The sequence below is a fragment of the Cloeon dipterum genome, chromosome X, assembly GCF_949628265.1.
Source record: "Cloeon dipterum chromosome X, ieCloDipt1.1, whole genome shotgun sequence".
NCBI classification, from domain to species: domain Eukaryota; kingdom Metazoa; phylum Arthropoda; class Insecta; order Ephemeroptera; family Baetidae; genus Cloeon; species Cloeon dipterum.
In genome coordinates, this window is record NC_088790.1 from 15,459,993 (window position 1) to 15,472,172 (window position 12,180).

The window sequence follows — 12,180 nt, forward strand, 5'->3', positions numbered from 1 at the left end:
CCTGCAGATGAGAAAACGGATTGCGGCGCGCGGCCGGAGCGCCCGAGATGCTGCAATGTGTGTGTTTGACTCAGCATGTGTTGTGTAGTTTATATTTAAAAGCGAGGCGAGTCGTGGTCCATGCAGCGGCCGCGGTGGCATATAGTGATGCTGGATTCTTCCTAGAGGCGCGCGTGTGATGTCGGGCGGGCGAGGCGGCTGCGGCGGCCGCGAGAGGCTCGCTCAGTCGTCAGCGCGAGCCGGCTGTGGCACGCACGCACCGCGCTCTCGCCGAGGCCGAAAAGCATGGATTCGCGGCAACAATGAACAACTAACTAATCGGCGGGCAGTCGGCGCCGGCGGCATGGTAAGCACGTGTGTTTTGCGTTGCGTGGGTCGGGTGGGTCTGGCGGCGGCGGCGGCCCGCCTCCTCGCGGCGGGCGCTCCACCCCCGCTCGTGCGCCGCCGTGCTATGCAACCGGCCACGCCGACTGACCTTCCTTCCAGTCGGTGTCGGCGCCTCTGCACGCGAGCACGCCGCTGCCATGTTCATTCCGGACAGTCTCAGGAGCTGCATGGTGGAGCCCGATGTCTCGACCTACCTCCAGGCACCCTCCTCCGGACAGGTTTTTCGCCCTTGCCATTCCTAGAGCCACCCCCGCAACCCCCGTACAGCGTACTTCACGGCTGACTTCATTTTTTTCTGTGGATTGTTCTTTAAATAGTTAAAGCATTTTTATTTTTTCAAAGTTTTCGTTTTCCTCAAAGCAGTGATTTTTTTAATTGTAACCAGTTTGAGTACTAGCTATGTTGATTGACAAGTTGTTAAGTTGTTTAAATTAAATTCACCATCTCACGAAGCTGCGTGAATTGCTTTAAAAAAATTTGCAACTCTGAAAGGGAAACTTTTTAATTTTTGGAGAAGTCGGGTTTGAAGGGTTATCACAAAAAATGACCTCCTGAGCTTTATTTTTATTATAGAGTAATTTCAATTAACTTCATCTTTTTGGAATTAAAAACACTTTAAGATTTTTTACAGTAAACAGAAAAGAGTAATTAATGTCAGCTTTTAGAATTTGCTTAGTTTTTGCTCTACTCTCACAAAGTCTATGACAAACACTCTTAGGAGAAATTAAAGTTTTTCGGAATGTCAAAAAGACCCACCAAATTTATTTGTATCTTTCAAACACCTTTTGAGCAACAACTAGATTATGAAATTTTTGTTCATTTATTTCGAAATAGTTGTAAAGAGAGCATGAATTTAAGAATTTCATCAACAATCAAAACGTTTTTTCTTCTCAGAACTGATTGCTAATTTCCATTTAAAATTAAACTAAATGCAGCAATTTAATTTTATATCCTTCCCTAACCCCAAAAAGCTAAACAAATCCACTCTTGAATACGCTCTACGCCGTCCCCCGGGCTTCTCTATTTATTTGACTGATACTCTCGCGTTCCGCCCGAACGAAAATAATACCACGTGTTAGTCCCCCGGCTTTAATTTCCCAGACGCCAGTTTTCGTTTCGCGGGAGAAGTCCTACTTTTCATTTTATTTCGGCTTTAAATATTTCACTGAAAAATTGAAAAGCCTTAGTGTCGCACTATCGTTGCTGTTGTTCAGGAGGTGACGAAAAACTAGTGGTGCGTGGTTTCGGGATTGCCTGAAAACTCGACGAAAAGTCGCGAGATAAACACTAAAGTGTGGCTTGCTTGTCTTGTGTGCGGTAGAGACCTTTTGAAAGAGTCGTTTTTGGCGCAGACATGTTCGCCTCGATGCACCCCAGGGTTAACATGCTCACCCCTCCTGCACACCAGTGCCACAAGCAGGTGACCTACGAGGTGAGCTCAACACTCTTTTTGCAACACATATTTCTGTACATATACTATTTAGAAAACATTTGTGACTGTTTCGAGTCGGGGAAGCTGTACAAAGAACGCGGAAATCTTTCACACACTGGTGCTGGCGGACAATTTACTCTTCGCTTTTCCTTCTTTTGTAAATATAAATTTTGTATGCACTTTGTGAAAATTTTGCGCCGAAATCTATTTTTGGTGGATTGCAAATCTTGCAATGTGAGGAACGCGTCATTTATTTTTTTACAATTTTTCCTTCGATTTTGCGGATCTAACTTTATATGGGAATTTTAAACTGTTCTTGCCAAATTATATCTAATATTTTCATTTTCGGGTCGTAGCATATTTTCCGTGTAGTGTTAGCTAAAAAAGCTATACGTTTAAATTCTGATCACTTTTGGATTTTGATTATTTTTGACAAAAATTCCTCACAATAGGGAATTTTCTTTTGCCTTTACCGAGCACTGGAGATATCAGTAACTGATTTCCAACCTCAATTGGTTGAAATCTGCCTTATAAATACTGATTGCTGGCCAAACTTGACTTTTTTATTAAAATAACTAAAGGCTTAAAGAGACCTATAGTAAAAAAAAAACGAGGAAATTGCAATATCAAGCCTTATTTTTTTAAATAAATTTCTTTTAAAAAACCGCGATAGTTATTGCGTTTATCCTAAATTTCAGCGATATTGACAATTTAAGACAGTCTTAGAAGTTTAATGGGGTTTAAATGTCAAACATTTGCGTGATTCGTGCTCATTCGGTACCCAAAAGTGAATCAGACACGCAAAAAATAAATAGTAAATCGTCAAAAATCCCAACCCTATTGATACGTACACCGTGAAGCGATTTGTTTATAATTAATCATAGATAGGCCTGCGATATTTAAACAGTGAAGGAACCATTTTTTAAGATCTCTGCAGTTTCATAGGTTAATTATCAGACGTTTTAACTCCAACGAAAAAATTCAAATCTATCATCTAAATGAAAAGAAATTGCCGCGCATTGCTCAAATATATCTAGAGTATAATCAAGATCTTGATTATATTCTAGAAACATCTATTTGGCTATACCATCAAGCGAGAGATATGGATTAATTTTAAAAGTATTTTCTGCATTTAACTTAAATAATGACTTACAATTATTTATGTTTATATAGGAAATGTCGCTTTACCGTAACAATTTAAAATTTCGACGATTTTGTACATCTCGCGGAAACATTTTTAAAATAACATAAATTCTCAATTGAAATCTTCAGTGATAGTTCCGGCCCTTGAGGAATGACTCAATCGGCGGAGATTTGTGAAATGCGCGCCCCCGCAGCGGGAATAGATGACTTTGCATAATTCCGCCGAGGATATAAATCTGAAGCTCTCCCTCGGCCGCGGAACAAAATGAGAAAGAGAGTAAAAAATCGCCTCCCCGCCGCGGCCGTTGGTAAATAATCGCGGTGTTGTTCCGCGGATGCAGTTCTCGATGCGTGTAATGATGTCGGTCGGCGGGCGGCGCTGCTGCTGATGCTGCTGCTGGCTTCAGGGCTAATTTTAGCCGGGGCAGCTCTTACGGAGGTGTCTGTCTGTCGGCTGCTTTATTTAGCCCATTCGGCGCGCGCGTCCCAAAAATTCTCGTCAGAAAAGCTGCTCTAACGTCGACGAGGCTGACGCCGCGCGTCTTCCGTGAGAAAGGACGCGAACTCGCTCGTATATTCTGTAACTGCGTGCTCCTTTTAATTTGCCTCTGCTGACGGATTGGAAATGATATTGGTGAAATTATAAATTTCAGTCATTTCCTATCATCCTTTGAGTTATTTCTGCTCGTTTTCCATTACTTCACAACTCAGTCCAAAACAACCAGACGTATATTAATCTTAAATATTTTCTGGTTATTTGAATTTACATTTATTTTAAACCAATATAAAACTATATTATAAGGTTGAGGTTTTAAAAGAAAACTAAACGATTGGAAAACATGCGAATTTTTCATGCCCCATGCTTTGGCTTTAATTGTAATTCTATGATATATTCTCTCTTGTTTTTTTTCATTACTTCTGAAAAATATTACCTCTTTGACGAACTTCAAAGTTTGTCTAAATACGTTTTATTTAAAGACTGGCTCTGTTAGATGGAAAATTAAATTTGTTTTAATTATGAAAGGAGTAAGGAATGAAGAGGGTTTAATGTAATTATACAACTTATTGGAACAAAATTTATTTTATTTTGCAAAGGATTTTAACTATCATAGTGATTTTGTCGAAAAATTCGTTGACAAACCTCTAATGACAATCCAAATTGGTCTGAAATCTCATAAAATTAAAATACATGGAAAATTGAACTAGCTTTTAAAATGAGTCTTGACAAAACCGAATAAACGCACTATTAAAATACACAAAATACGTAAGAAGACCTATAGCGAAAGAGACTGGGATATTATCTCTTCATACTTAATCTAAAAAAAATTCAGCTATCTGCCAGCATCTAGATTTGATCAGTTTGAAACTACTCTCTTTTGTTTCAAAAAAAATCAACTTTTACAAAAATAAAATTTTAAAAATTGAGCATTATTGGACGATGACACAGAAACGGACTGGTCCTGTTAACATGAATTCAAATTCAATGATGCTCTATTTTTAATCCTTGTGAAATTTTTGAGCTGAATTCAAAGTGATCCATGTAACTGCTCGCGATATTCCGAGTCAGGTTTTATCTGGCGTGCCTACGTACAGAAGGAAATACAATTGCAGCTATCCAAGTCGTCGGGGATGAGATCGATTACGTTTCGCTCGGGCCGCACACAAGAATGATAACGCAGCAGCTTTGTTTGCGGCGATTTTTTTCGTCTTGTTTTGTTTACGGAAAAGCAGCGACTGCTTAATGACAACAGTTTGGTCGCGAGCCAATCCAATGGAATATAAGTTGTAAATTCGCGCAGGAAAATATATTTTTATAATGAACGGTCGCGCGCCGAGAAATAAAGAGAGATTATTTGTTTTTCGCCGGCAAAGCGGCGCGTTCCATTTTTTCTCTCCTCTTGATTTTTTCGTCGTTTGTGCCCGTGTGAATTATTGTTTCTCCGTGCATTCGGCGGGCGCTAATGTTTTTCCAGCATTTGCATTTTTATGGCTCCATCATCTCGCGCCGCTTATCTCGCGAGCCACTTAATGAAACGTGCAAACCGCGCGCCGCCGATTCCGCAAATCCCAAAAAAGCTAAGGCAACAACAACACCATCGCAAATTTGTCTTATCGAAACTAGATCTCTCCGTAATCCCGGCAACTCGTAAAGAACCTAGCGGAGGAACCGATGAAAAGATTTCTAAAATGCAACACGGCTTGTTAATTCGAAATTTAACTTAATTTGGCTATTCTGAATTAACGGATTTTTTCACGCAATGTAAAGTTTTGCTAATTCATTCAAATAAACGAACGAAATCTAAAATAGGCTTCAAATTTTAGTTATTTTTAAAACAGAGAAGGAACCCTTCGAAAAAAACTGTAAAGCTATAAAAAAACCACGTCGAATTTATAAATGGAACAAAAGCACTTCCCAATGAGTATTCCTTAGCGAATTTCTGCGTCTTTCATTTTCAAATTTTTTAAATCAATTTTGGCTTCCTTATACCCTCCTATTTTGGAACTTTTTGAATATTTTTCTTCTAAAAAGTGTCTTTATGGCACTTTAACTGTTGGAATCTTGTGTTACAAACTAAAAGTCTCTAAATTCGTATTTAATTACTTGTAAATTTATAGTATTTCTGGCTACAAGACAAAAATCAATTTTTGAATAACATATATACATGAGGTCAAGATAAATTATTTATATAATGTATCTTATCGTTTTTGCAGTATTCTGCTAGCATTGTATGCCATTTCTTGCTGTAATTTTTATATTTTGTGTGTCTTATGTTATGACTTTGGCAAGAATAAACAATAATAACAATAATAAAATGTTTCCCCTTTGCTCTAAAAAATTAAAAACTAAATACAGAGTAACAGCCATCCATTGTATTTTTAACTAATTAATAAAATTTCCTTTCGCGGCCCTTGATTAAATTAAAATGGATTTTTCTCTGGATTTAATAAAATCTTTACAAATGGATATCCTAGGAGATATTATTGAATACTACACAGGATCGAGATATTTAAAAAATGTCATCCTAGGAAAATATTCAGCAGTTTTGAGGCGGTCGACGGTTAAACAAAATGTAAATTAGAGGCTAAATTTGCTACCTTATTGCTACGAATCCAGCTTGAGAAAAAGGTCAATAATTTGCCATCGTCCCTTTTTCTACTATTTGCACAGCAGAAAACAACCTTTTTTTTCATTTAGCGTCTGGGATAGTCTCTCCTGTCGCTAGAGACGACAAAGAGCTAGGGTGAAATCACCCCAAACATGAAGTTGTGCTCCCGCACTACATTCGAAAACACGCGCGGGGTGCGATAAATCTGCCGCTCCATTAGGGCGATGGCCCGCTATTAAATAATAAGAGCATTCCTTCCTACTTTTTCCCTCGGCCGCAATTCTTTTGTGTCAGGTGACGCGACCGCCGCGAATCCATCTCTTTCCGCCAGCTCAAAAGGGACACGTCTTTCTTTTTCATTCCCTGCGCGAGATGACAACGACACGACGGCCAGAGGGATGCAGAGCGCAACAAGTTGCCAACTGATACTTTGTACGTGCCCCGGCCGCTCTGTGTCACATTGTCGACAGCCGATTTCGCCCTCTTAATCCTTTCAATTTGAACTTGTTCCGAAAGGAAAGGATGTACATATAATGAAATCGGAATTACGATGGTCATTTTCCTGACCGATTTTTAATTAATAATGTTAATAATCAAACACTGGTGTTGTGACACTCTTTGGCCTCCGAAAATCACGTTAAAGTTAAACAGTGCTCGTCTCACGCTTCCAAAATAAATGCCAATTCTGTAAAATATACGGTGCTCTTGACTGTGGGTATTGGCGCCTGGTCATGGCACCTCTAAGGTCAGTAACAGGCCAAAGAGTGTCACAACAACTGGTAGATATCTCAATCCAAAGAGAAATTATATTTTTATGAAACTGCTTAAATTTTTCATGAGCCGGTCACTAATTAGTATATTTTAAAACTTAGAATGTTAGCAAAAGTGCAATAAAAAATAACTAAAATAATCATCAATCTTAAATGCTGAATTGCTATTTTTAATTAATTGGCTTATTAATAATTTAACATTATTTATTTGTATTAACTAGCAATAGAGTGAAAATTATTAAAATTAAAAACAAATTTTAATTACTTTTTATAATGTTTATATTATTTTAAGTTATATTAAATAAAATAATTACAAAACCAGCAAAGTCTGTTTTGTTTTGTCGCGGTAGATTTATCAGAAATTCAGCGGGCTAATAAATCATAGGTCGGTCAGTTTATTTTCAAAATTTACTGGCACTATAGTAAAACAAAGCTTTTCACGCAGAACAAAACGGCGAAGGCGGTCCAAGCGAACGCATTTAAAATGTGTGCTCTCTGCTTTTCGACCCCCGCGATCTGCAATGCGGTCCGCATCATCACGTCCCGAACGAACGCTGTTTGGGAGGAGAGCGAGCGAGAGAGAAAAAGAGGCAGAAAACACGGCCGAATAAAGCCGAAAATGCATGTGTGTTGGAAATTTATGCTGTACGAAAAAGCCGTCGGATGAATGAGTGTGCCGAGAGAGAAACGACTAACTAGACCGCCAGTTCAATGGTGACATACGCGCGTTACTGCAAGGCTCGCACCCCGGGTCGTGGAATTCAGCACTCACATTTTGCAAAAATAATTGCTGAGGAGAAGCCTGAACTCTAAATTTTCTAAAGGGAAACTTGAATAAATTATTAAAAACATATGGTTAGTAAAATTGAATAGAATATTTGAAAGGAATATAATTTTTTTTAGCATTCAAAGAAAAATAAAACAAGATAAAGTTCAGTGAATTGAGTTGTTCGGAAATTTGTTAAATAATATATCCAGTCTACGTTTTTGCTGAGTTAAAATTATTCAGAAATTGCCAATTGCATTAAAAAAAACAATTAAAATAATTTTGAATTTTTGAACAGATTTTCTGAGCAAATCAATATAGTTTTGGGCATTCTAACTGAAAAATTTGTTATTACAATCAAATAATCAAATATTTGACCAAATTTATTTATATCTGTGAATAATCCGTTGAAAATTAAAGTGTGCAACCCTGAAATTCCTATGTTTTCAACACCGAAAGCCGCGCGGTGGCGGGAACGAAAGCAAGCGCTGGGTGAACGGGAATTTATCGCTCGAAAAATGGGCGTGGCCTTTGGAAATAAATCGGCAGTCTCTAAAATTTTATTATTTACGCGTTGGTGAACTGCGAGCTGGTTTTTAATCGGTAAGATGGGGCGCCGATTTTTGGCCGCGCGTGTCTGTTAACGGCAGTTTGTTCCGTGATGAATGGCCCTTTTGAGGGTTGCTCGCCCGCTCGGCTCGGCTCTGCTCTGCTCTGCTCCGCTCTGGGGGACAAAACGCAAGCAAAGCAGATCACAGATGGGTGGAGATGGACCCTGCGCTGGACATTAGAAGGGAGGAGGCCTGCTCTCTCTCGCGAGATATGTTCGCCATTCAAATAACACGTGCGCAAAAGACTCGCCGCCCCGGATAAACAAAGATAAATGACCACCTTGTCTTTCACCGCACATTTAATTTCCACGGCCACCACTCCACCGCACTCTGTGCTCTGTTTTGCTTTTCCTCCGCAATCCTGAAAGGATTGTTCCTTGATTTAAAACGACCATAAATGTGGGAGGGTTCGAACAATTTATTGCAAGATTTTTACTGTACAAATCTCAAATTCAATTATTTAGAGATATGTCCTCTAATATTTCCGACTGACAAAAACCATTAAATTACAATATAGATCTAGGATTTTATTTGTTGCATATTTTTTAGTGTTATTATTTTGGCATGGAAGCAGAAAAGCCTTACAGTAGGAGCGTGAGTTAAATTGGTACTGTAATTTTAAGCCCTTTGCAGACAAAAAATTGGGTGTTTAAATATTTGAAATCAAAGAGTGAAATTATTCACGCAATCAAAAATTTTAAACAGTCGAAAATGAAAGAAACACACTAGCAGGTTTTGATGTTTGCTCCACCCTGAATTAATTTTCCGCGCAGAGTCGAGCAATAAAATTTTAATTTTAATTTCGCACTTATTTCTTAATGATTTTCAGCGATTAATGATTTCTCTCGCATTTCAGGATTGTTTTGACAAAAAGTAAATTTAATTCAATTTTAAAGTAAGAAAACTGGAAGTTATAAATTAATTTCAAGAATTTATACAATCTTATTCAGATTCGGACGTGTCACAATGCAATTTAGTTTTAAAAAACGACGCATTGTGTGTATTTCATACCTGACAACAGCATTTTCCTTGATTATTGAAGCGTGTCTCATTTTCATGCAAATATGTAAAAGAGCACTTTATTTACGGTGCATTCAGACATTCCTGGCGCGCTCCGGAGCGAAAGGGTCTCTTTCAAACGCTAGCCAGCTCATCATAAAAATGTTGGTTGTAAAGCTAGCAAATAAACCGAGTCGACTACTACAAGTCCCGCCGTGTCGGTGGCGCGCTCTCATAAAAATTAGGAGCCCAGAGAGTGGTCCAAAATTAGAAGCACAAAACGCACGGCCGCAGCCACAAAGTTTGTTCACCTGCAATCATTAAAAGTAAAAAATGTCCCGCGAGCCGATTTCCTGTTTTCAATTTTGCCCCCGTAAGATTTACTCGCGACGGCTGTTTTTAATTTTTTCCCGTCGGCACCGTGCATTAGCGGCGATGACAGAAATTACCAAAAGCGGCGCTGCGATAATTTTTCATCCCTAATTTCACTCTGCGTGTGTTTGCGAGGGAACGACGAGAGAGAGAGAGAGAGAGAGAGAGAGAGAGAGGGGGAAGGCGAAGAACAATAAAAATTATAAATCACTCCCCTAGCTCTAATTTCCTGAATGTGCGCCGCTCGCTGCCTGCAGATCTGTGTATTGCCCCTTTTTCCGATTGTTTTGCTCGCTGTAAATCACTCTTGCAAGCCTTAATGAGAGATTATCAAATTAGGCGTCGCTATCGAGTGCTTTTGTTTTTAAGCTAAATTCATTTAATAAATTCTTACGCCCTAAGTAGTTTACTATCAATTAGAATTGCTGTTGATTTAAAGGGGGAACTAAACAAAACCCATAAGGAGGTTAAATATTTGAAATAAACGATATTTTTTTTCAAATTTATTTGAACAGTAAATTTGTATATATCTATAGCTCTCCATTAGCAATTATGTCTCAAGTATATATTTAAATCAGATTTATCCGTCAAGTTAAATCCTTAACTAAAGCACCGACCACTTATACTTTGAGATGCCGAGAATAGCATCTGCGGCCGGCATTCGCGTGTCTTATTTTAAATCCTGCTGGAGCAAAAAATATGAAGTGCGCGCAGTGTCAAATGTTTCTCGCCGGTCGAAGAGCGGCCTATTAAACAAACGCCGTCGCCATTAACGCGAACACGGTGTGATTTTCTGCGTGTGCCAAGAATGTGGTCCCACTTTTTTATCGGAATTCTCAAACTGCAAATTCTGCCAGCCGGAAATTCCTTTGATTGCGGCTGATTATTGACGTCAAAATGCGCACTTTTCTAGAATTCCGAGCTGCTGGGAGTTTGAAACTTTGTAGGTTTCATCTTATTTTTAAACACAATTGCAGTTTTTCACATCCCATATAAAAGAACACATTTACTACGCAGAAAATGCACTCTAGAGTAAATATAAACAGCTAAAACAGCTCAACATATTAATTATAAACAAAAATAAGAGGGGATTATTTTAAATTAGAACAGACGTAGCTATTTAACTATATTTTGCAAGCCGCAGTATTTGACTTACGCTAAGTTAAAACATAAATTTACGTTGAAATTGTAAAAACGGGTCAAGTGTTCTGGATTTATCTTGAATTTGCCTTGTCACACCAAGGATAATCCAGAGAGTGATTTAACTCAAAGGATAACTAAATATTTTTAAAAATGCATATATATAAATTTTGCAACTGAATGTTGTTATAGACGGTTTTTATTTCCACGCAAAAAATGAACTTTTGGAGCCCATTAATATGGTCCTAGATTGTTTTTATCCATCTTACAGGTTGATTTGCTTAGATTTGCTAACAAATTACACGTGTTAAGTAAAACTCCAAAACATATTTGTCTTCAAAACAAGGGTTTAAAAGGCTTTAGAGGAGTTTAAGTGTGGCTTAAGAGTGTTATAATTGCATTAACATTTAGGTGTAATATCAGACACTCTGAAAAAAAGTCCAACATTTCATCGATTTAATTTAAAAGTCAAACAAACTGAAATGCATTTATTTTATTGTAGACGGAAACTGAGAAAGTTCAATTTGACTTTTAAAAATATTTGAAAGGTTCGGAAATTATATTTCGAGCTATAATAACGAATCTAAAATTTAAGCTTTATTCTAATATTTTTAATATAAACCAATAAAAAACTGTCCCGAAAATAAATGTTTCCCCAAAATGCAAATAAAAAATCAGCCTCATCCCGTGGTGAATTTCGGAGTTGACTGTCCTCTGCAATTTTTTCCATTGCAGTCGTTTGATGCGGCGCAGAGCAGAGGGAGCGACGAGTTTGATTTTTTGTGAGTGTGCTGTGTGTGTCGGAGGAGCACAGAGTTAATGTCTTGGGGCGCGTGTATTACGGCAACACGCGCATGCAGCAAGAGCACATTGGAGCGGCGAGTATTTATTTCTGGGCTGCTTGCTTGCTGCCTCGCTCGAGCTTTTTCCACTGTCCTTTTAGCTGCGGCTATTTCGAGAGGAGCGACAGCTGCTGCTGCGACTCGGATGGAGCACTTTCTGCTTCTTGATCTTCTCTGCCTTGTCCAATATAATTCACTACTCAAAGCAAACACACACACACCATAATATTACACACACACAGCCGGCCGGCCGGTCTCGGGACGCTGAGCTGCCATTTTACAACGTGTGAAATATAATATCACCGTCGGCCACATTATTAAAAACAAGCCGGCGGCAGCAACGCCGATTTTTTGGTCAAACGGCAGAAAGATGGCTGCGCTGGAATTGCCCCCGCGCGTTATTTCGCCAGTTTATTTACGTCTGCCGGACTTTGGACGGGGGCCAGCAATATTTTTTTGAAAACGCGCCGTCGCTCGCTCAGGTTGAAATTTTGATACGCGCTGACCCAATTGATATTGAGCAGGTGCTAAATTTGAGTCGCGGAGGAATTTTAAACGAGTCCGCCCGACACCTGTGCTCCGGCAAATTTAAGCTCAAGGGGAGAATTTTT

At 38.8% G+C, this 12,180-nt stretch overlaps 1 protein-coding gene across 16 annotated transcripts in view; it reads left to right on the forward strand.

The window, feature by feature from the left end:
* The window catches only part of NfI (Nuclear factor I), a 100,430-nt gene that overhangs the window by 44,020 nt on the left and 44,230 nt on the right, over positions 1-12,180 (forward strand). For 7 of the 16 annotated variants that reach the window (XM_065496164.1, XM_065496166.1, XM_065496174.1 and 4 more), the window contains exons 1-2: positions 164-346; positions 1,709-1,819. The exons of 3 other annotated variants lie outside the window; for them this stretch is intronic. In XM_065496164.1, coding sequence (XP_065352236.1) covers positions 179-346; positions 1,709-1,819 — 279 coding nt within the window. In that variant the 5' untranslated portion in view covers positions 164-178. Of the gene's footprint in view, positions 1-163; positions 347-420; positions 606-1,601; positions 1,820-12,180 lie in introns of those variants that run through there. 6 more of the 16 variants (XM_065496168.1, XM_065496171.1, XM_065496176.1 and 3 more) reach the window with 6 other exon arrangements.